General features: G+C 40.6%; 1 protein-coding gene across 8 annotated transcripts in view; it reads right to left on the bottom strand.

The window, feature by feature from the left end:
* Positions 1-25,242, bottom strand: part of LOC129214152 (uncharacterized) — a 113,209-nt gene that overhangs the window by 25,771 nt on the left and 62,196 nt on the right. For 6 of the 8 annotated variants that reach the window (XR_008579620.1, XM_054845390.1, XM_054845393.1 and 3 more), the window contains 9 exons: positions 17,003-17,107; positions 14,971-15,057; positions 12,902-13,075; positions 11,227-11,375; positions 9,053-9,229; positions 8,010-8,436; positions 7,662-7,824; positions 4,493-4,604; positions 458-548 (listed from right to left, as the gene is read on the bottom strand). Coding sequence is in view for 7 of the 8 variants with exons in the window: in XM_054845390.1 (XP_054701365.1) it covers positions 458-548; positions 4,493-4,604; positions 7,662-7,824; positions 8,010-8,436; positions 9,053-9,229; positions 11,227-11,375; positions 12,902-13,075; positions 14,971-15,057; positions 17,003-17,107 (1,485 nt within the window). In the remaining variant the exon portion in view is untranslated. Of the gene's footprint in view, positions 1-457; positions 549-4,492; positions 4,605-7,661; positions 7,825-8,009; positions 8,437-9,052; positions 9,230-11,226; positions 11,376-12,901; positions 13,197-14,970; positions 15,058-17,002; positions 17,108-23,320; positions 23,459-25,242 lie in introns of those variants that run through there. The other 2 variants (XM_054845395.1, XM_054845396.1) reach the window with 2 other exon arrangements.

Genomic DNA, 25,242 nt, shown 5'->3' with positions numbered 1-25,242 from the left:
GCTGATTTATTAATTTTATTCTAGGCCTTAAGTCTGTAGATATACTATGGCAAATATAAAAATCACATACCCAAATATGCATCATTTGCATATGTAAATGCAAGAAAACACTGTATACTAGTAGGGCAAACACTACTAAAATCAATGACATTCATTTCTTGTGAACAAGAATAGTTAAATGCATACAATTTACCCTTATAGGTTTTAGGAAATCAAGCTCAGAATAAATCAGCTCCTACTTTGGAAGAAGGGCGTGTGACTTGGAGACACAAAGGAATCCCTATGCTTCTCTTCATAATATCTACCTGTCTCAACTCTTTATCAGATAAATCCTCTTATACCGTTTCTGGCCGAGATTGTAAAATTAAGTTTCAAACAACAGCTTCTGGTAGTGGTTTTATCTAGAAGAGAGAGTCCTAGAAATAATGTGGTATGTTTTAATGCTGTGCCTTCTTACCTCTAACATAAACTGATCAACCACGTGCAGCTGGGAAGGAGACCCCTTGAATGAGTGGTACCTTTCTGCGTCTTTTGGTGTTGGCATGTACCTGCAAAACAGCAAATGAAAGTTATATTGGTGCAACGTAAAACAGTCACTCCGTTCCATGCATCAGAATTTCTTACTGTTCAGTGTGTTTTATGTATCGCATGTTTATTCTTTAACTTGTTAGACATTTGAGCCAACTATGCAATGGAAAGCAAAAAGGTTCTGCAGATACATCTGCATATCTGGAAATACTTATATATGAATAAGGCCTGAAAATAACTGTCAGTAGTGTTCACCTGCAGCTCTACAGACGATTTACAATGCATGGGCTGTTGTAAAACCATGTGACGAAGGAGTTAAGACCATAATTTCCAAAGAGGTTCATTAATTCTGTGCTTGATTTCATTGTGCCTTGTTTTCATTGATTGGATGAACCTTTCAAAAGCAGCTAGAAACAATATACACTTTTTGAGCAGTTATGGCCGTGCTGACTCAGCTGGCTCCAGCAATGACTTCTTTGAAAAATTAGCACAAGAGCAGAGCAGACTCACGCTATGGTGTAATTACCAGTGGGCCCCATGGTCTGAGCGACTCCTCCCTCCAAAACTTTTTTAATTGCCCGTGAAACAAGAACGGGCAACGCCATTTCTGTCTTTCTAACTGCCACATCGCGTCCGAGATTCGTTTCTCATTTTTGCTGATCGCTTGTAACACAGACCCACAACTTTCTTCTTCGGCGTAAGCAACAGAATATTCTCCCACAGCACTCCAGAGCTGCAGATTTTTAGAAAACTGATGTCTTGAAACATGCCTCCACTTGGAAAAATAAACTCACACCACCACAGCTCCCCTCCTTTGGAGATCTTCCTGCCTGCCTGATACACTAGGGGAATTCATAGCGTATCTTAGAAAAATGAAATCGATGTTATAGCTAACATATGAGAAGGAGCGTTAAGAATCTTAAATATGTTTTCAGGTCTACTCTCTTCTTTCTCTGCAGAAAAACTACTAAATTTGTAGCAAGTGTGCTTAAACATTCATGGAGATAGATATACATTTTCATTAAATGTAAGGAAATGTATTCAAAGATGGAAAAAATAAGGCAAAGATTTTAGCATGTTAAATACAGGACAAACAATAAGATTATTTTTTTACTGTTGTCAATAATTTAATATGACACTTTAACTGAATAATTGCTGGGGTTTGAATTATTAAGTCTATATTAAAGCAGATTACAAAATATTCCATTCATCACCCTTCATCATCAAGAACAAAAAAATGAATTCTTATTTAAAAATAAGTTATCTGTTGGTAAATGAAATATGTTTTTATTTATCATTAAAAATAGTTTAACTTTCTAAGCAAATTCAAATAACATTTTTTTAAAGCCGACAGCAAATATCTTCATTTAATCAGAAGTCTGATATCCCATCAAATTATTTTAATGTATTATGAAATGAAACTGGCCGCTTATCTAGGTTTAAAGCTTAAAGCATTAAACAATGGAAGCCATGGAAAAGGAAGCACAAGACTATGTGAATGCATTCCATAAATATCTTTTTACGTGAATGCAACTCTAACAGAATTTGTGCAATGAAAGATCTCCCACTGTTCTGAAAAATTAACTTTATAGAGACAAAGGGTGCTTTGCTATTGGTTTTAAGACGTCAGGATAAAGAAGCATTCAGAGAACTATGGAAAGGTTTCTGTATCAAAATAAGTCCTGAAGTTTCTAATAATATTCCACCACCTCCACTAACCTTCACTGGATACATGAGCAGAACATTTTGCTCCCCGCTCAAAGTCTTAAAAATGTGATGTTGGTTTTGGCTTTAAATATTTTTCATTTTACAAGAGTAGAATTTAGACTTCCTGCTCAGGCTCAGACAATATGACAGGCATAATTTGCACAGAGAGGAATTTTCCAGCCCCTGACTGTCCTGTTTAAACTCCTGTCAGGACCACAGGTTCTCAATTAATCGGGGGCTACAGTTTCCACGGTAAAGTTTTCCACTATGGCACCTAAATTGAGTGGAAAGATCTTCAGAAGTGCTACGCGTCCTGCTCCTTGTATCGTGCCAACTCCACTACGGTGCCTTGTACAAGAGAAACTTGTGAGTGCTGATGGTTCCAGCTCAGCGTCTGCTCCTCGGATGAGCCGGCTGAATGGGAGCTGTGAGACACTGCACCGCCTTGGAAATCCAGCCCTCAGCTCTGCGATGCATCTCATCTATTTCAGTAACATTTTTAAAACTGTTGGGGTGGGAAAAATAAGCTTCCTTTCACTACAAGATTTGTACATGCGTTCCTAGATTTTGGCAAGAAATAAGGATCCCAGGAACAGAATTCTTGATCCTATATAACATATAGCAATGCAGCATCCAATATCTCTAACACATTCTGTTGCTAGAAAATTTTCCTCAGCATTATTGCTATCAGAGGAAAACTCTGAAATCTTCAAGGAAAAAATAAAATATTTCAAGCTTCATTGCCATCATTATTATTATTATGATTATTGTCTGATGGCAAAGAGCCCAGATGCTATAAATCAGTGATCTCAGTGGTGTGGTACTAATTTCAACAGCGTGGAGATCCTGGGCTGAATCTGCAGCGCTGTATTAGGGCTCGAACAACAGAGAGCACTCTCCATGTCCGAGCATTTCACTGCAATTATGACCCACTCCACCCCTGCAATTAGAAACTGCAGTACCGCAGGAAGAGCTTTCTTTTCTGAAAGAAGCCGTTCAGGTCAGCTTTTGAAAGGCAGCAGAGCTCCATGACCTTCAGTGGGGCTTCACACCACTCAGCAGCTCACAATCCGCTGGGCACCGGCGTGGGGTGTAACTGGTAGAGCACTGGGGCAGCGCGAACGCTTCCTCCAGAGCACTGGTACACTTAAAACATTTAAATATTCAACATCCTGTCCATATCCCGTTGTACTTCAGGCAAACTTCATACACGCAATCTCACGTAATGACATTAATTCCACACGTTACCTCTCTGTTCTTCCTGTTCACATCACTTTCTAAGTACAGACATGATTCTGCAGGCTTTAAAATTACTGTTGATGTACTGATTAGGATCAGGATTTTAAGGCCAGAATTAAACTCATTCCACAGGAAGCAGACACATCGGTAGCAAAGTTGATTATTTACTGCCCCACTTTCTTTGCCAACATCACCTTTTTCCAAGCTCTCTCTAGCAAAAAACTCAAAGATTTTCTTATTTTGAAGCAAGAAAGAATTTCACATCACATTTTCACAGGAATGTGTCGAATGAAATGGTACAGGTATCACCTGGGATGTATAACCGACACTACTCTAGGATCCCACTTCTTTCCTTTCTTTCTGTCTTAAACTATTCAAAGAGACGCAATCCAGTTCCTACAAATTTCACATGCCAATAGTTTGCTTACACTCCTGAAAACTATTTCTCTCAATATAGTAATTCAATTTTTTTAAAGATACCGAGATTTGCATCCTGCTTTAAACCCACAAATCTCTGCCACTCTGAAATACTGATATTCTTCATATCTCATCATCCCATGAAGCTCCTTTAACACTTGTCTGGCTTCCTCCTCTCCAAACCAATTTTAAATAGGGAACAGGATTCCTTTTGTTTCTTTCATGTCTGATCCCACAACAGATGGTAAGGCAGTAGTAAGCAATGTTGTAAAGTTTTCTCATCAAGTTACACCTTCTCACTGTCACGACTTACTCTTTTACTTAGCTCCTTGTAACCAGTTCACAAAATCATGTCAGATTTGCTGTCATTTCTTGCAATCCCTTTTCCTGCACAACATCGGGAAGAGCGATATTTTGCGGACACACTCTAAAATCTCAGTTGCGAGGACTGAGATTTCTGTGTGCAACCCGAATATTCTATTCACAACCAAGATAGGTCCAATGTAGCATCTTTCCTGAACTTCCCATTATTCGCAGAAGATTATGGCTTCCCCAAAAGGTAGCATACATTACAAACAAACAACTGAACCCCAAAGATTACCTTCTTAGTGCTGTAATCTGCTCATCTGTAAGTCCACCACTCTCTTCATGTATAATGTATAGTTTTTCTTTCAGCTCGCTTGGTTTTATACGGAAACTTTTAAGAAAAATGTCTGGAGGAAAATGATTCTTCGATTACTTTGAAGAAAATGCTCAAGGGAAGGAAAATCACTAAAACATTTCATATTTACTTTCCAGATTTAAAAAAAAAAAAAAAAGCAGAAAAAAAAATAACCAAAACCAGAAAAAACCCAAAACAGTAGCTGCTAATGCTAAGGCAAAAACTGAATCTTCATATTTTATTTAAATATACATAGCAGTAATCAAGTCAAAATATACTTCTGTCAGAACATAGTCAATGCTTAAGACAGAACTATCAAGATATTGCTATCAGAAGGTACTCAATTGCTTGCTCATATATATTCCTCTTGTACTCAGCTCAACAGTCAAAATAATTTTTTTCAAAACAATAATATGATGTATTGGAGTATTATAATATTTTGAAGGTGAAAGAAATTAAATTATCCACTTGTTTTGATTTTGTTGACTTGCTTTGTTTGATTTCCAGGGTTCAAAAGAAGGTGGGTAGAGTCCATGCAAGAAAAATTACTCCCAAACTGAAGGCAACCTGGGAAGCAGAAGTGCTCACTTCTTCCACACTGCCTGATATTCTAAAATCTGATTAAGAGGGTTTGCAATGTTTAAGACTTCTGTGCTGACATGGTGCTAGCTCATAATATACGCTATGATAGGAAAATGGAAAGAAGACGTCTCTTCCCCAAACAGGTGAAGAACCATTTGTGAGGCCCTTGCTCCTAAAAAGACTATTTTGTCTTGCCAGTTATTCTTTAATTACTGTCTCCATGATCGTCACCAAAGGATGAAGGTAAAAAAGGAAGCACAAGGAAATGAACAGAGGGCATCAGCAGAGAGAGAAAAAGGTTTAAATGCTTCTCAGTGTTGGCATGAAACTTGTCCTAGAGTCTCTGCTACGGTAGAACTCCTCGGAGCAGCCCAAGGGGATTGGGAAGGAGAATTCAGGAAGGATGTGTATGATTTACCTTTTCTTTTTCCTCCAGTCCTAAAAAGGAGCAGAGGTTTTCAGGCTATAGGAACTTGCTGTGGTCTGAGTCAGCTGTTGATGGTTCTCAGGAGACTGTTGGCCAATGGAGTATATACCATTTATTCTTCCTCTGACACACTTTCCACCCTTTTAATTTTGTTATAAGATCTAGCTTTAGTGCTAAGCCTGACAGAATCTTCCCTTTTTCCTTCTTGTGCCTTATATCTTCTGCTTCCCTCTGCCTTTTAAACCATCTGTCTCTTCAGGTGGGGTGATATCTACGGACCATAACAGTGAATAACTCATCGTAAAATAAAATGTTGATTTTAAACTTTTCACGACCTGTCTACAAAGTATTTGATATTTTCTTGAACATTTTCAGTAGCTGAAATTAGTCAAAACAGGCACCAATCAAGTCACAGAAGCTGGTATTTTGACTCCTAAATCAGTTTTTCACCCACTAGATCCCACATTCTTGGTTTAACACATACATTATAGTGTTTCCCAAAACTTTTTCATTGGAAATCTGAGGATGTTTTTCTTGTTTCTCTCTTTCTGATGCCTGTACTCTGTATGGTAGAAATTTATTTTGTCTACAAGAATCCACTAGATAAGTTAGCTTTTATTTGCATTTTCTCATGCATTGGGCTTGAATTTAGTGTGTAGATGATCTCTCAGAACTCTCATTTTTCTCTTGTGTTCAGATACCCACTCAAATTCTCAAGAAATTTTAACCTACTGGCATTTTGGAGCTTCATCTTTTTATTCGTTAATTTAAGAACTGTGGTTTGCAGCACTTGCAGGAAGATTAATCAGAATTCTCAGGATCAAATTAACTTTTGATCTAAGCAATGTCCATTATAATAAGTATATGCCAAAAATCTCACTGATGGGACTTTAAGGATAAGATTAAGAAATGGATGTAGAATGTCTCAATGAAAAAAATTCTAAGAGGAATAGGATCAAAAGGAAGAATGGTGCTATTTGCAAACCAAAAGAAAGAAATTTCCTCAGAGAAACTGCAATAATTTAGTAGATAAAAGTGCTATTACAGGATTCTTTTTATCTGCAACAGCACTTTCGTATCACTCACTTCCTTTTAACCCTTCAAATTGTTAGTCAATGGATGCAATAATTCCAACAAGTTATCTCCATTTACAGTTCCCAATTAAAACTTTACGCAATCTCCAAAATACATTCTCTTATCAATATTCATAAAGATTAAATCATTAAAACTTCAAAATTAACTGCCCCAAATTCTTTACACATGTAAGATTTCTTAAAACATCACTAGGTTATAGAACTTTTTTGGAAAGCCATCCCTGTAATGGAAATCAGAGTAGTCTTTGAAGAACAATTACCCTTGCTCCTTTAATATCTGCCACTTCTCATCAAAGTAATTGAAAGAACTTTACATCATTCTATTTGTAAGGCCAGAACTATGTGCTGAACTGCTTCATTAGCTGTGAAAGACTGTTCTAGGTCAGGCCTTTTGCAGAATCATACCTAGGATATGAGGGGGAAGGATCCTGTTCATGACCGTTCCAGACAGCCATTCACAGTCTAAGCTATGGGCCAGAGAAAGGCCAAGAGAGTTCCTGCAACCTGGCTTGTTGCCTCAAAGGCTGCTGACACCAATCCATCTACACCTACATGAATATTCTTGAACTCAATGTAAGAGGGAGATGGAGCACAGTACTCAAAGTTCTAGCGACCAAGCTGTTTCTGTTGACTTGTTTCACCTGGACAGCCCAGAAAGTTTGAAAAGCCTTTGAGGTCAGAGTCTTAACGTTGATTTCACAGGTGTCATACATGATTTTACACGTCTGCCCTGACACAACAGCATCCCAGCTCAATGGCACATCCACATGCTTTGTATAAGAGGAGGAGAAGCTTGGTGCTCCTACTCTACATCATTAAGGACCACATTTAGAGCAACTGAGCCATGAGGTCTATTTTTGTAAATGAGTAGAGGGGCACTGAATTAAAAGAAGACACGAGCTTGTCTCATGGCCTATTGAATGGCAGAAAGTACAAACAGAAAATGCATGCAGTGCTCCCCCCAGGCTTCCAGATAGGAACACACAGTCCTTATTAATAAACTTACTGAAGTTATGTGCAACTTTTTGATCTAACATGATGTGCTGATTCGCTGAAGGTTCATTGCCCGAAAATACCGCCACGTCCTGGATCTGGAACTGATCACAGAGTCTGGATACATCTATTTTTTTCTTGCATGGATCACATGATCCCCAGAGAGATTTTTGAATCTAAAAATATAGGAGTGACAGGGTAAACAAAAAGCCAAAAGAACAGAGGTGCTTTTTTCTATCCAAACACAGAGAAGGCATCCAGGTTGTTTTGTGACACAGCTGTACTTTCATGATAACTATAATGTAATACAGGCTACAATATTATTTTTTTCTTTAGCAGCTCCCCTCAGCTTCATCCTCACCTTATCGTAAGGAACAACATCCCAGTGAAAGGCTTTGGTTCTCTTTGTCGATGGAGAGAGGCTGGGGGGCTGCGGGAATACAGGCGGGGCTGGCGGTACCTCTGCCTTACTTAGGGGAAGTGGAAGCGATGGTGATGCTGGGGCTGCTTCCCCCTCTGCAGGCTTTGTCTGGGGGCTCGAAGACTTGTTCAGACTGGCTGTCGCAGAACTCACACCAAAGTAGAGGGCCTCTTCTTTCTGTTCATTCAGAGGTACAGTAAAATCCTCGTAATCAGCTTCGGAGGAGGTGCAGCCTTGAGACCCCTCCTGAGGCAGTGCGGCACCCACGCACAGCTGACAGTACCGTTCTATGAGAGACACCCACTCATTCTGGAGCTTGCCAACATCCTCTGCCCTGTTGTTTTGGACAGTAAAGGGTATTCGAAACCTGAAATTTAAGAATGTCATATATAAACGCAAGGAAGTGTAAATAACATGCTGACTAATACAGCCACAGATATTTCTTATTTAAGCAGAATGATGTTCAGCAGCTTTACTTGTCAGAGGAGCCCAGTGCTGCTGACTCTGACCTTTTCAGACAGAGTTAATTGCTTACGTGTCTGAGGTTAGAGAGCTGAAGTTTTGCCATATATTGACTTGGTGGTGCAGTTACCTCATAATTCCTCTTCTCCACCTTGGGGGAAGGTGAACAATATGCCACGTCTTACTGGGCTTGTTGCACAAGCTAGTCGGAACCTGTTCACACATCCGTCCTATCAAGCTGAACGATATATCTGCTCACTGGCTCCTGACACGACAACCAGACAAGTCTTTGTGGGCAGTATTTCAATGTATCTTCTCCATTCCACAATGTGGTACCTTTGCCTCCACATTAAAATACTCATCAGATCCCTGAGGAGCAACGGGAGGGGTAATCTATATAATTCTGATGGCCTCATTTCTCCACTGTTGCATTTTGTTCTGGGACATTGAGATTCTCAGTTGCTTGACCTTGTTTTCAGTAGTTCTGCTTTAACAAATTATTAATTACCATCTATACTTACAAATAATTGTGTTCTTTGGTCTGGACTGAGAAGGTACGGCATCCATTCTCCTTGCTGACACTCACATTACCACCTGACAAATTAATTGTATTTGTTACAGGGTCTGCAGTCTTGTTCTTTCCTCCCAGACCTATGCAATATAAAGTCAACTCTCCTTCACGTAGTTGTACCAAGTACCTGAAGGACAAGGAACGGAGATACAGCTCATTCTTCACTGACTACTTATTTACACAAGCCTTGCCTTTGTTAAAGCATTTTATAATGTCAATCAGTCTCCACATCTTTATAGCATCTTCCATGGAACAGTCAAAAAGTATCAATGCTAAAGCATAAAACCATTGAGATGAGGGCTTCTTATTCACATCTGACACATAAGTAAACCGTGACATAAAATATGAACTTCCAGCCTGCCATGCCTAATGAGGGAGCTAAAACTAAGATCTGAGTACCAACTAAAAATCACACGAGTCCTGTTATTTTGTTAGCTACGCTTTGTCCCTCCCACTCTATTTATTGCCCGCATTTGTTTGCAATGGTGGGTCTTCTGGACATGAGCTTTTAAAGGAATTTGCTGAGCAGCTCATAATATGATGAGGCTTCAGAGTTTCTGTGTCTTCTGGGTTTTACTGCCACCAAGCTATAAACAAGTCACCATAAGATAAGTTAGTGCCCAACCTTATAGTCCAATAACTCTCCCTCTCTTGGAAATGCCTCTGCACATGCTCTTACTCCGTGAGGACTGATCCTGGTGGCCCCTCATTCCCACGAGTCACTTGGCCAGAAGGGGTCAAAGTATTCTGCTCTGAAGGGCTCCACCAGAAATGACTGTGCCAAACTGTGGGTGTTACCTATTTAAATGATAAATTAATCCTGGCACAAATTGCCTGCCCATACGCAGCTTCTCTTAGAGCAAAACGTTCTGCATCAGCCTCTCTTCTAGGATTCTGCTCTGCTGGTTATAAGAAAGGCCCCACACTCAAGAACAAGTGGGGCTTTACTGTATGTGGGTTTTATTCTTATTTCAGCATTTGCGTTCTCGTTTTTCTTGAGGGTTACTGCATTTCTTTATCATTCTGACAGTTCTATCAGACCTTTCTTTTCCTCCACTCTCTCTTCAAGGTGTGGCTAGTTGATTAAGGTGTTCTATGAGGAATTTAAATAAGTTTAGCTGCTCCAGAAGAATTAAACATAAAATATAAATTGCATCTATTCCCACGTAAACAGTCAAAGTGATAAGAATTGTTTAATGGAGCTGGCAGCTATATTGATCTCTCCTTTCTTTAAAGCAGGGACTTATAGTTTAATCGGATCTCCAGATGCTTCCACCATTATTTACTTTGCCAAAAAGAAAAGGAGGATTAATATCAAGAAGAAAGCAACAAGGGCTTTGCTTCACAAGATAAATAAAAATCAATTTTTGTTTGTTAACAAACTTGTTAAATGTTGCAAAGTAACAAATCCTGGGACACACTTGAGGATAGTGTTTACAACACATACAGTGGTAGCCTTTTCAAAACAATTAAAATCATTTTCTGTGAACTGTGAAGTCTTTGAGATAATTGCCCTGTGCAGATAATTACAATGTTAATTTTCTTTTCTTTAGTTTTTGCTAGACAGAATTTTTTTCTCTCTTTCTCTCCGTTGATAGTATAAGCAATTTCCAGGTATTTTAGGAGCTGGTTCAGGGGAAGGGTGGGCTGTCTGCAGGATGGGTAGCAACCTCTGCAAAATCATCGTGGCTGGTTCGCTAGTTCAGTAATAGAATAAGCGGAAGCAGAAGTCCTGCTTATCTGTGACGGCTTAGGGGCTGAATGAAATGGTGGCGACAGCCCGTTTCCTACTGAATAATGACTCCTGTCTCTGAAACCACCACCCCCTTAGGCCACCATGGTTGGTCACGCCCACAGGAGGGAAGGTCAGAACATTACGAGAATGAATTAATGAATTTTGGGGCAGCCATGTGGCCAGCGGGAGTCAATGTTCTCTAGCTGGACTCCTACACTCCTCGTCTGCTTTGCCAGCCTTTTTCTCCTTTTCCTGATGACTGAAAATGGAGTAGAAAGTAAAGAGGTAAACATAAAGAAGTCCCACCATTAAAATCACTCTGAGCACCATCACCATTATATATTTAACAAAATCCACAACCCAGAGGTCTACGGAAGGGCAGTTCGTACTTCACCCATTCGGTGGATGGAAAAGTGTTTTGCTGCAAATCCAGGAGTCCTTCGTGTATCACGTCACATTCCGCAGCTCTCCCAGAGCAGGGCTCCGCTGGTCTCTTGCACGAATTGCTCTGTATAACTCTGCTCAGAAGGTATGTTATCTATATAAAAGTGGCAGCAGAGAGAGTATGTTTTCTATGTTAATTCCCTTGAATAAGACATTAATAGGTGGATTTTTCAAGTATAAAAATGATAGACAACACTGTAAGCAGCAGCCAAATAGGTAAAATAAATTAACATAAAATAAATAGGGTCCTTCTATGATGCTAAACTACTTAACTGCAATTTGGTTTTATGCCCACAGTTCTAAACCTGTCAGTGTATGAAGAATATAATTTTATTCTGGAGGGGTTACTGTGAAACATAATTTTACTTTTTTAATTCATATACAAAGCAATCTAGGACAATGTTTCTGTTCAGCTCAGTTCAAGCCCAAGTAGTACTCGATCGATTTAGCTTGAAATCTCAAACAAACCGAGCAAAAAAACGAAGGCTCGCCTACAGTTGAAGATAGCATGGATTAAGGTTGGTGTGAATTTAAAGCGCTCTTTTTTGTTAGACAGGGCCATATTTGAATGTTCTTACTACAGAATACATGTACCTTTTTGAGCTCTTCTGCCAAGTAAGCTAATCTATTTGGAACATTAAGCTAATCAACCGTGAGGTACTGTTCCTCTGGAATAAAAGTTTCTGCATGTGGAGAACTGTTGTTTCACGAGGGATGAATCCCTCTGCAAAAAGCCCCTTAAAAATGGGTCACCGCAGAAGTTTGGATGCAAACTCCTCCGTGGTTTTTGAGAGCTCGTATCTCAGCCTACATCGTGGAGCTGGCTTCAGCGCCTCAGCAGTGGGATGACACAAACTCCAAGACCTGGTCACCCCAAACACCCGGGATAGCTGCGCTCAGGTGAAAAACCAGTGCTAATGTCACGACTCGAGTTTCTCAGGTTTCGGTGTAGAGTCTAATTACACTAATGACTTGGAATGTTTAATTGAACCTAGAACTTGAAAGGAACCGAGACCTCAAAATGAAACAGCTCATACAAAATCCTGCAACACTGAATCATTTCATTAAACTAATATCTCCTCGTACCTAGGCTGTCTTGCTCTGATAGTTTTATAATTTCAGTGTATTTTGATGGTAAAAGATGAACTACTAGGTCTTTTTTTTTTTTTTTCACAGCATCAGGATGGCCTCACTTATTCTTCTTAAAAACATGCATTTTAACAAATATCTTACATATAGAAAAAAAAAACTGCTTAGAAAATTTCAATTAAGATTAAATTGTGCATGTCATCAGTTTTGTTTGCTTGCTTTAATACAATCTCAGGCCAGTTACATTCAAGGCGTAGTTGAAGAAATGCATCCATTTTCATATCACGTCTTGAGCTGGCTTTACATCTTCAGTCCTAGTGAACTGTGGCAAAATCCTAAGGCCAAACTTTATCCTGAACTCACATTCCCTTTGTTCTATGTACGAACATACACAGAATAAAGACATTCCTACTTCTTTGTTTGCACAATGCACAGCATAACAATTCCCATTTATGATTGGGACCTGCTGGGTACTACCATAATATTAGCTGTTATTTATAGCAATCTGTCTATGACATTGTAAAAACTTACCTTCCTTTTATCATCAAGAGACACTGCTTCCAGCTCATAATCTTGTCGCCCATGAAACACAATGCTGAAGCGCCTCCTTTCAGTATCTTCACAAGCTTTGACTTGTGAGAAAGGGAACTGTTTCTTAATAATTCCTTTTTCAATGTTAAAAATGGTCTTTGTGTTGAAATCAATCTGGAACAGAAAGTTCTTCATTACTTGACTCCATCGCTTCTCTTCATTGAGAGGGAAAGACAGCATCCCCGATATTACCATGCAAGGGCATTTAGATAAAGGACCAGCCTGGAATATGGATCTATCTTGCCAATGAACAGAATAAAAAATGACATTCCATCATCAAGATACTGTACTATATTTGTTTTAGTTACAAAACAAACAGATATTCATTGTAACTGCGTTTCCCTATCGCTTTTGATGAATATGCATCAATTTATCACTCTGAAATATTTCCTTTTTACATTCTCCTTGTCATATACAACCCAGCACACAAACTCCCCATTCAGCAGCAGTGGCACGACCGTCTCAGCAAAGTTTCAATTACTAACCAGTTCGACCTACACCCCAGTACTAAAATGAAGTGAAGGTGGTTATTTTTATAACGGCCGCTTCTGTGTCAGGAAAAAAGGATACTATTGAGAGATTATTTTCTGATATAAATATTACTGTGTTTTGGTTTAGATCTTATCTAACACAGATTTTTTTTTTTGTCTGTATATATACACATATATGTGTACATATAGGTGAAGGGAGCGATGAAAATAGCCAATAAAGATATTTTATTGCTGTTTCACAGCTGTAACAATTAAAAATTGTTTGCTTCAAAATAAGATTATTTTTTTTTTCTACTGCACAACCTATTTCTGCAGTGTCAGAAACTGGCACAGACAGATTCCAGTATCTGTTCTACGCCTCAGTCCCTGCTGAGCAGAAGCAGCTTTGTTGATACAGTAAGATGCGAATATATCTGACTGCCCAGCGTCAGCGAACGCGGCCCATGGAGAAAATAAACTCAGAAGAGCCTCACATCTCACCCCAGTTAGATATTTACCTTTGGTCGTAAATGATTCTTGGCACCTTTCATTCCTACAGTGTGGACCGTGCCAAGCAAATGGCCACTGTGGCCTTTCCCCCCGCTCTGTTTAGAGCAGGAAATCTCCACGGCAGAACCATTCCCATCATTATCTCTGGCTTCTGAAGGCTGCTGGTAACCAGAGAGCTGGAAGTAAACTACACCAGATTCCCAGACTGATAACTTCCACATCCAATATAGATTTTTCCATCAGTTTTATGTCTAAACAAATAATCTTTTAATTCCAAAAACTGGAGGATACTGAGGGAAATAAGGAGATTATACTTTCTACAGGTAAGATGTAATAAACAAAAAGCCACCCTCTAGCATGTATCACTTGGACTTGCTCATTATCAAATTTCATCCAAACTGCAGGAAAAATTCAGTGAAATCCAGGCTCCCGGAAACAACATGAAAGCTTCGTCACTGACTTCACGGAATCAGGAAATCACCGTCGGGGTGCTATCGACAGAAGTTTGCTTTAACATCGTGCAAGTCAATAAAGCCTTAAGGGTTCATAATGTCAAAAAAAAGAATTCACAGGGCAGAGTAACCGGAGAAGAAATGCACAGTCTGCCAAATGAACCTTCTGAGTACCCCCGGGACCATCTCTTCCCAAGGTTTTAGAGAGTGCATTGAAGTGTCCAAAGGGACTGATCTTTAAGTACGTCTACGTCACTCGTAGGTATTTACTGTTGCTAACTACTAAGAACAACTCCCAGGCAGGACCTATTACAATCCATCATCTTGGTGAAGAATCATGGTTTTTAGAGGTGAGAGAACCTCTGAGATCATCAAGCCCATTCTACAGCTCTGCCAAGGACTCAGTAGAGGGAGTTTCAGATATGTACTTTTGGTGTAAAAGGTCGAAAGTCTGTTCAATATCTTACAGGTCACTGAACCACAAGATGTTTTAAACTATCACATAACATTTACTGAGCAAACTAATCATCCTATATTTTTCATATATCATTTCAAAAGTGAGAGTTTTTAAAGTTACCTGCAAAATTCGTTTCTGCCACCGATAGTGTTTGTGTTTGTAGATAATGAAGTTAAATTGTGACCCAGTTAGCAAATCCTGTGAATCCTGAAAAATAGAACAGAAATCAGCAATATGTCCAAACTGTGCTAATTTTTGCCCACTCAAATCCAGTCGTGTTCTCAGGTGAAATCTCCCTCAGTGACCAGTATTAAACAGTGCTGGAAGCTTTGCAGGAGACCTCCACATGGAGACACATGGAAGAACCCTCCTGACCTGATTTTCACCAGCACAAAACATCCACAACTCCCGCTGCAGTAATGAAGGGATCACAGATTGGGATGGAGGGTGAAAGGGAGAGCAGAAAGCAGGAAGACAGGGAGGAAAAGAGCAGACCCCATGGAATTGTACTAAATACATTCAAAACACACGAGAACAAGGAGTTTGTTAAATCGACTAAGCAGCAAACAAGAACCATATATGACTTTCAGGAAAAATATTTACAAACCCTTGAATGTGGTGCAGCATAATGGAAGATCTTTGTTCCTTAATATTATATAAGGGTATACAATTTGTTATCTGGTCCCTTATAGAATATGACTAGTCTTATAATCTTCAGGAAAATGCAGGGAATGGAAGGTCATGATCCAGCTATATTAAATTTTATTTAGTTTTAATAATTAGCTATCACAAAAACTTTAGTGCAGCAGAAGTAGAAAAGGAACCCTTTTTCTTCTTACTCTGAGAATATTTTTCCATATAGTCCTACACTGCCGAGTTTAATATTTTTGTTGACTGCAGTCCTTCTGCAAAACTTGTGCTGCTTTTTTATTAGTATTTATTTTTGCTTCTCCTTCTACTTTCCAGCCAAGAAGTTAATAAGCAGTTCAGATAGTTATTTTTAAAAATTCCAAAAAGCACCAGGTTTATCTCAAAATCGCTATCAGTTCCTGTGGTGCAAAAAAAAAATCAGATTGTGTCATTAGCACATCATAAGATTTCACTGTTTCCTGGAGATACTCCCATACGGAGGCTGGTTCAGAACTCCAGAGCAGAAAGGGAAATAGATAGTGAAAATTTCTCCAGAGAATTCTCTGCTGGCACTTCTGTGGTGGTGATGGACAGAGACGGCAATGAGGGAGATACTGGACAGGGATTACGGAGAGGAGTACAAGGCTGATGTACTAATGTACGCAATTAACGTACTCCTCATTCTCAAACCATTTCCGCTCACCATTATCAACTTCTACTTTCCTCAGGAAAGAACTTCCATGCTTTCTATAAAATGGAAAAATGCTAATGACCCACTTCTGACTGACAGTGAAGAGATGAAGGCTTTAACAGCAGAAAAAGGATTTTTTTCTGTCTCAATCTGACCCTGAAGAAATCTCTGGACTAGACTTCTTGGTCTCATTGACCTATGCTCAGCAAAGCTATGCTGTTGTAGGACCCAAAAACAGTTTTAAGCCACCTTTGCACTGATTCTATGTTTGCCTGGTGGCAGGTCAGAGCCAACCATAGGAAATGTTAGAATTGAAGTCACACTGGCCAAGGCTTTGCACTTTGTAGCCAGCCATTCTCATAGCCATGCATAACGCTGCATTGTCAGAGCCTCTTATGGTGACCAGTCATGCCCCAAGTTCAACCCAACGCTTGGACACCCCTCAGAGATTAGATCCATCATTTTCCTGAGGTGCTCCATGGCATCAGCCCCAGGATTTTGCCCTACATTTATTGCTACAGTACTTGATGCTGCACTCAGAATAACGAAACTCATATGGATACATCTGATCTCGATTTAACCGGCTTAACCCAGGTAACGACATCAGTGTAACTGCAGCATCTACGCGGGATATCCGTGCCACAGGAGACAGGCAGCATTAGCCATTAGTCCCTGACATATTTGGTCATAAACTGGAGTGTCTGTGTTTGCACAAGTTGGGACTGCATCTTTGAAAGCAATACAGACACGCCTCTAATGCTCAACCAGGCTTTCCAGACCATGCTCACACATTTGAACATCTTGCAAAATAGATCAAAGGAGTGACCTTACCTTTTCAGCGTACACCTCTTTCTGTGCCAAATGTAAAGCTCCTTCAATGCTCACTTCTTTATTTTTCACCATGTTCATAATTTTGAGGATTTTTTCCTGGCTTAACTGGAAGAAAAGTCAATCAAATGTTTTTAGAGACTGTTTTTTCATCTGGCTATTGAGGATACAGAGTGCTTGTGACAGTTACAGCTACAGTATCTGCCATAAAATTACAATTTCATTCATATTTTATGTTCTATCGACAACCTGCCCAGCAAATATAATCTCCCTTTGAAACCCGGTGAGAGTCCACACGATATCAAATATACAGGGGTTTTTACAATTTTAGAAGCTGGGGTGGTAATATCTGGAGATAGAACTGCCAGGAGGAAATCTTTTTTAGTTAGAAAATCTGGCAAGAAGCGAAAACATCAATTTTGCATGCTTGCCTGTGTCTTACCCTTAGTGTAAAGTACTGCATACAGACAACATGAAAGCAAAATCAGGACCATTTGAAATTTTCAGGGTGAAAGGGGGGAAACTGATGCTGGTACCAGCAGGAACTGCTGTCACGTGAACTTATCTCAACACGTTAACCAGCCGGCATCACACTTCCCCTTTCTTTTACCGAAAAAGGAGGTTGCGCCGTCAATAAGCTTACACACAAATTTATGTCACTCTTAAGGGAACCAGGTGGGGATTGCAATGCCAAACAGGAGCCAAGCAAAGAAAAAAGGCAAGTGGAGTAACCAGGGACCCAGAACTACAGCTGCTTACACTGGTGGTGAAGCTCTTTCACAGACTTTGTAGAAGGAATAAACAACCTCCCTTTGAGACAGACCAAAGAGGTCCCTTGTGTGACATCCATTCCTCAACAGCAGCAGAACTGGGAATTTGGAAGGCGTGTGTAGGTTTCACCACGAGAGCTCGGGAACTTGTATTATTTTATCCACTATCTCAGCTACAATATTCAATTAGCTACACCGTGCAATGTTTCCTGCCCCCCTGGAGAATGACCTCACCACCAGGAGACAAGTTGTTACTGCAATAAAACCTTTCTTTCAAATCTTTTGAAAGCATTTTAGAACTCTTCCATGTGGACGTCCAGGTGGAGAGCCCTCCCCAGGAGCCTTGCCCAGGTGGTGCAGGACCCGGGGGAAGGGGCAGGAGAGACATCTCGGGAACGGGAAGGGGGGTTCCCCTGCACCCCTACTGCGGAGCTGCTGCAGGGACTAACGCGTTCAGAGCAAGGCAGCTCAAAGCATCTCAGCACTGCAGGCAAACCTGAATTTGGCCACCCCGAGGACGAGGCACCAAGACCTGGAGTGGGTTTTGTTGTTCCTGCTGTAGGAAAAAAGAAGGTGAAGAGCTAAAGACAGGAATCCCTGGAGAGCCTGGGAGGGGAAAGGTGGGCAGAAATTGGGGCTCCTGAGAGCTGCCAGTTTTGCTGCCTGAGACTCGTGATTGCATGATTGCTACTGCCAGCAGCTGCTTCCCAGAGCTCCGAGCAGGCAGAGCAGGCAGCACATCAGGCAGCACAGGCAGAGCAGGCAGCACAGGCAGAGCAGGCAGCAGGGCTGCAGCTGCTTTGCCACCCCCAGCAGCTTCCTGTCTTGCTTTCCCTACGCCTACAGCTCCCCACAGATAGAGCAGCTTCTCTGCTAACCCCCCAGCGCCGCAGCCCTGCGGCAGAACGAGACCCTGTCCCCCCACCATGCACCACGGTCGCCTGGCACCAGTCTGCTGGGCAACACCAAAATAACCGGTCACACCACAGAGGTCAGGGACCAGGAAATCCACAGGTTCGCTCTTTTTCTGAGCCACACTACACCGAACGCTCTTTAGCTTACCAAATTTCTAACGTCTCAACCAGTTTCTGATCAACAGACACATTGTATGTTTTTACAGCCTGCAAATAAAACTGGGAGTAAAAGAAGAAGAAATATTTTGGTTTTAAAGCCTTGGAATTTTCAATGCTAATATAAAGGTAACTTATGGCATAGCTCCCAGCTGCAAACAGTAATGTGAACAGTGAGGAAAGAGTGAAAGCAGTCTGATAATTCATTCACACTTGCTGAGGCACAGAAGCTTCCTACAATGACCTCCACATTCTGTATTTGAATTTTAAATGGCCATATATTTACACCACACATACACTGTATACGATTAGATCTTAACAAGATAATTCCCCGCTGAACAGGCTCTGTGTAAGCAAACAAGAATATGGATCTATTTGAATTGAAAAATATGGTTTCCTTAAGGCTAAGCTCTGCCAGCTGTAAAGTGCAAGATCCTATTTATAGACGATAGCAATTCTCGATCGGAAGTTGAATGGTATTTTTGCAACTGTTAGGCCCTTTTGTATGGAGAAGGGTTCAAAGATTTTGCAGCAGGATGACAACGATAACATAAAGATAACATCATAGCTGTATGTCAAAGACAGAGTCTGATTAACATAAACAAGAAAAGTATTTATTTCCTTCGCTTCGGTACACAAGTAATTCAATGAACGAGCTCAGCGCTCATTTGAATCTCATGGTGTTGCCCAGCTACGCGGCACCTCGTGCATATCTGCAGGGATGCTTCCTAAGAGTGGCCGAGAAAACAAGAGTTTCTACTTGAAAAACATGAGGCTTTGATTTATTTCTTTTTCTAGGATATAGGTGATTTGGGTCACCATCCCTGTTCCCGTGCAAGCAGGCTCCATACTCTGCAGAGCCCCAAGCGCCGGGTATTTTAAGGTCTGTCTTTCTGGCCAAATATTCTATCTAGGAGAGACCTTGCCACATCTCTACCAGAACCAAGACATTTGCTTGTAATTCACTGTGTTTCTCTTTTGCATTGCTGAAAAATTTTCAACGGTTGGGTTTTTTTTACTTTTTACAAAAATAAAAATGCAGAAGTGAATGCATTTTTGGCTCTATGAAGTATTCAACTCTGCATTCTGCTTACCTTCACCAAAGTCTCCTTTAGACTAGAATGAAATTCTGCCCAAGACACGAAAACAACAGGGAACATCTCTTAATTTGCTTAATAATGTATGAAGAGAAACATTTGCAAAAGAGAAGAAAATAATTTTGTATATTGCAAATTCAGAAAGGTTAGTTAGTAAGTTAGACTACTGACAGTTAATGTATTCCCCAGAGAGCACACAAAAGACGGTGCTCGGTACAGGTTATTTTTAACAGCACCCTGTTGTTTTAATGTCTCTCTCAACTCTCTTTCTCTCTGCACATCTGTAAGCAGGCGAGAAACATTTCAAAAGACAAAAGAGGCAAAAAAGGCACTTTTCAGCTTATGAGAACTGTCAAAATTATTTGTCAGAAGTCTGTCTGGCTCGCTTCGGTTTTTGACAGCCACACATTAGCATGGTATTTTTACTTGCAAACAAGACTTGAGTAACATGTCCTGACCTTTATCGTTTTGTATCTGTGGGGCTTTTCTCTCAGCACGTCACAATTTTTGTAATGCTCATTCTTGTGTTTGTTTTGGTTATGTTTTTTTCTTAAAAACTAACAATTTTTGTCATATTATTCACTGAAATGCCACTAAGTCAGATCGTGTTATATTGCCTAATAGAATGTGACTGGTGCAACCAAACAGAATGTTTTTATACAAGGCTGGATCACAAAACTCAGAAAAAAATTGAATGCTTCTATTATAAAGCATGCACATTAAGGAAATACATGAGATTGTGTTAATAATGCATTCATTTACCTGCCAGGTTAAAGCAGCTTGTTTAACAGAGATTAAATTTTCATCACCCACCCAAAATTCAGTATAGCCACGTAAGTGAGTTGAAAGACAAATCAACGCTCACAATTGAAGGAAGAGCCCGGGGCTCCAGGCATTCTCCGTATATCCATTACTCTGCAGGGTGAGGTCTTTATTTTTTTGGCCTAGACATGGTATAAAATGTGTTTAGTGGTGAGATACGAGATTTCTGGCTTATTCTTGGGCAGCTGCCATGGCGGTACTCTACACGACCCCTTCCAGGGCTTCCTGCCGCTCTCCGTTTACCCAGCCCAGTCTCACGGGAGGCCCTAAGAGGCGTAGAAGGTTTTGCATGTAGTCTCACGCTGTGGAAATATTACTCTGATGACTCCAGAAAGATCCCCAGCCCTCCTGAGCATCAGCCAAGAAAGAGAGGTTAAAGCCACGTCATGCGAGCTCTTTACAGTCGATTGAGCAAAGCAGCAGAAGGCATGCAGAACATGGGTAACTCTTCAAGGACAAGACAGGCTAATGTCTTCCCGTGTCTCTTCTTTCTAACTCTCATCCTCTAACGCGCACTGGTTCACGTTCCCCAGGGGGCCACAGGGTTGCTGTGACTCCTGTGCAGTCAGTGGAGGTACCTGGGCTTCTCCAGGTGGCAATTCACTGCACGGAAGTCCTGCCTCGTTATCTGAAGTCTCTTCTTCTCCATTACCTACAGAGGAATTTGAGCTATGTGGCTTTTGCTCAGCTCATTCTTATTCTGTGGACCATCCTACCTGAATCATAATAATATGACAGCTACCTAATGCAAAAAGACTCCTGGAACGTGTGCACGTACACCCATGGAGACGTAAAGCAAGAAATCTGGCTGACAGTCAGCTATACATATGATCTCAATTATTACAAACACTGGCACGATTCAGTGAGACATTATTTCAGGTTTACTTAGGTGAAGATCAGAGCTAATATGCACCGAGCTCTATCATTTCCTGTGACAACAAAACCAAGTCATGCGGAAATCCTGCTCCCCCTACAAATGAGGAGAAATTTTTATTCAAACCTAGTCACGCTTTTCACTGTTAAGCATTCCTTACACCTGTCCTTATTAAACATTAACCGTGTTAAACATTCTCATCTGCCTGCTGCAAGCAGTGCGAGACAAACCGGGTGCTGGCTGGACCCAGAAGGGAAGGTTGGATGGAGAGGGCTTCTCCCTCAGGCTCTGCGCTCCACAGCAGCATCTCCCTTCTAGCACCGCCAGGGTCAACGCTCCTGGGACACGGGGGCTCAATCCAAGAGGGAAGAGCCAAGTAGTAGCTACGTATTGCTCTGCAGAGATCCCACGAATTTCGGGGTATAAATCTGACTGCGTGCTAGTGCTGTCCGCACAAAAAGAAATGTGCTGGGTTAACATACATGCCTGACATTTTTTAACCAGCATAGGGTCATATTTTCATTCGTTTTGGAGTCCAGCTTTTTAAATACATTTTTTAATAATAGAAGATTTTGTTTTCTACCCAGAACAGCAGGATAAAGCGACTTTGAGGTAAAGCCTTCTGGGGGATTTCTGTTGACTCAGTGCCTTCCAGCTACCGTGCACAACACTTTCTGCAGAGCAAGTACAGTGTAGAGGCTTCAAAATAAGTGCCAGGATAAAATGCAGTGATTGACCTGTGATGAAATTTCAAGTAGCAACTTCCTTACCCAAGCTGCGCTCTTACAGAAAACACTTTTTTACCTTTTTTTTTTTCTTCTTCTTTTTTAATCAGAGGCTTTGGCTTAGTTTATTATGGATATTTGACTTCCCTACAATATCATGCCGAACTCCACTTTGCCCTCATGATGAACACGTCATTTAAGTGATTTTAAAGACAGCGGACACAATCTGGGTTGTCTTAAAAGTTCCAGTCTGGTGTTATGAGCTTCCATCTCCTACTGCGTTCACTTCTACCAGGTACCAGGTTTGAACCTGGCCCAAAGCGTACTGAGTGCTCCTACACCATGACAGGGGAGTGGCTGTCTTCTCTGACGGGGGTATCCGAAAAGCCTTCACTCGTAATTTACATGAAATATCAATACAGATGACTGATGTGATGTTTTATGTGGCAATACCATCTTTTGTAGCCAGTCATAGAGATAGACTAATATTATTTGTCAAACAGAGCTGCTATTCATCAAATAAATTATCCATCTGTAATAATGTTTTGCATTATTTGTTCAGATCTATATCTGGCTGAATAATATCTGTCAACATTTATTCAAGAAATAAGGTATTCATCAAATAGTAGCTTGATTTCCTTGAAAACACTACAAATTTTGCCACTTTCAGTAGGAGCTGGAGAAGCCCAAAGATATTTTATTATAATTTATTTTTTTATTGGCATAAAGGTATATAGTGATTAAGTACAACAACAACAACAAAAATCTCAAAGAGCTAGTCTCAACAGTATTTAGGAACCTAAAATATAAACTGGTGGATATAGTACTATGGCTATAGTACAGCGTACAATACAAACTAGTCTACCTACTTCCAGTTTTGCAAATATCGCCATATTGAGGAATCTCAATGCCTAACCATTTCTTAAAGTTCCCTCTGAAAAACTGACGATTTATAGGTCTCACCTGAAGGAAATACTTTAGTTTCCCTTGATCACCACTTAACAGACCGGCACGTTCTCAGCAGGACCCTCCTGCTCCAACAGCACTTGGAACTTGTCAGGAAACGACACTCAGAAAGTAATTACCGGATCTGCACTGTGAAAACTCAAAGGATAAATTGAGTAGCGTTGCACAGGAGACTGACCTCGTTTTGTACTATTCGGTGTTTTCATTAGTGATCTGGTGATGGACTAGAGATTTTGTTTATTAAATCTGCAGACTTTAACAAGAAGGTGGGAAGAACTTCAAGCGGGTTGCAAAGGGGATTCAAATTCAAAACAAGCTTGAGAAATGAGAGAAGCAAAAATATATAATTCAACAAGTGGGGGGAAAAAAAAAAATCTTGAAAAAGTTCAGCAGAAATTACCAGCTTCACAAGGACTGGCTGAGGAACGTATTTTCTTCAGAAAAAGACCCAGAAGTTACAGCAGCTTAGAAACTGAGACAAGTTAACAACGTCACGCGGCGGCAATAAAAGCGAACATCCCACTGGGAGGTTACGGACAGCAGCACAGCCTGCAAAACACAAGTAACCTTTCCGGTGCTCAGCACTGATAAAGGCTTCCACTGGAATAGCGTATGAAGTTTTCCACGTCTCCAGAAAAAGAGTTGGACATGTCGGAGGAGTCCAGATCAGTACAATAAGAATAATCAGAGCTTTGGAAAACCACAGTTTACAAGGCAAGAGAGGAAGGACTGGGGTTCCCCAGCCTGCGGGATCACAGCCTTCGAGTACGTAAACAGGTGCTGCAAAAAGGAAAGGAGCAGGTTGCTCTCTGTGTGGTAGGATAAGAAGAAATACGATTTAAATTACAACAAAAGAGGTTCAGCTTAGCTGTTTGGAAAACAGTAAGGATAACACCAACCACTGAGCTGTCTAGGGAAGATTATGGAATCTCCCATTACTGAGCATCTTTAAGAAGAATTAAAGAAAAAGCTTTATGGACACTGCGGGATGCAAAAGCCTTGAATGGTGCTGTGATAGACGCCTTTCTAGGTTTGTGCCATACCTAACCTCCTTCTTATTTGACCCATATTTTGCACATTTGTTTTGCATTTTAATTAAGTCCAAGCCTGAGTGCAAAGAACAGATGGTTTCATTGCTTTTCAAAGCATCACTTTCAGGGAAAGCGGCAGTCAGAGATTAAAAGATTTTAGCAAACTTCATCCAGCCGATGAGAATTTGTTCCCAATGCAGAGATGGTCCCTGAAAATCCCTCCTTTAAGGAATCATTTGCTACTTTATCAGAACTGACAGCGCTTAGCTGGCTGTTACACAGCCTCAGCATCACCGTTGTGATGGAGTACCTACGAGCCCTACAGAGAAACCTTTTGCAGCAAGCCCCATCTCATAAGAAATAACAATGATGTTTTCCAAATCCTAACTCACGCATCCTAGGTCCTGTTTCAGCCAAGCTTGTCCTAACGGCCTGGGCAATCTGAGGCCAGAAAGGGGATGCCCTCGGCTGTGCAGAGCCAAGTCTATAGTGCTGCGGGTCTTCAATACGGATTGAGACCATCGAGCACGTTAATGCTCATTCGTCTGTCCACCCCACACCCAACTGTCCGTTGACTTTAATACTGACACTAAAGCTAAGGTGGATATTTCCAAGGGGTGATCTTGGGGCATTAAGACACAGTTGTACACTTCTACATCTTCAAATAAAAATTCACAGCCATCTTTGAATAGTATTCTTATGAGTTTTCCACTCACACTTCCTTTATATCTCAGTCCAGTTGCTTACAAATATAAAGGATAACAGCCTTAGCTATTCAAAAGCATGATGTATTGCTAAAATTCATGGATTCTGTGATTTCGCTGCTTTACTTAGCTCATGTTAAGCAGGTGCAATATTAAATTAAGTAATCTTAACGTGGCATTTTGG

The sequence above is a fragment of the Grus americana genome, chromosome 17, assembly GCF_028858705.1.
Source record: "Grus americana isolate bGruAme1 chromosome 17, bGruAme1.mat, whole genome shotgun sequence".
NCBI classification, from domain to species: Eukaryota; Metazoa; Chordata; class Aves; order Gruiformes; family Gruidae; genus Grus; species Grus americana.
The sequence above is the reverse complement of the archived record's forward strand: the minus strand, read 5'-3'. Positions and strand labels throughout refer to the sequence as shown.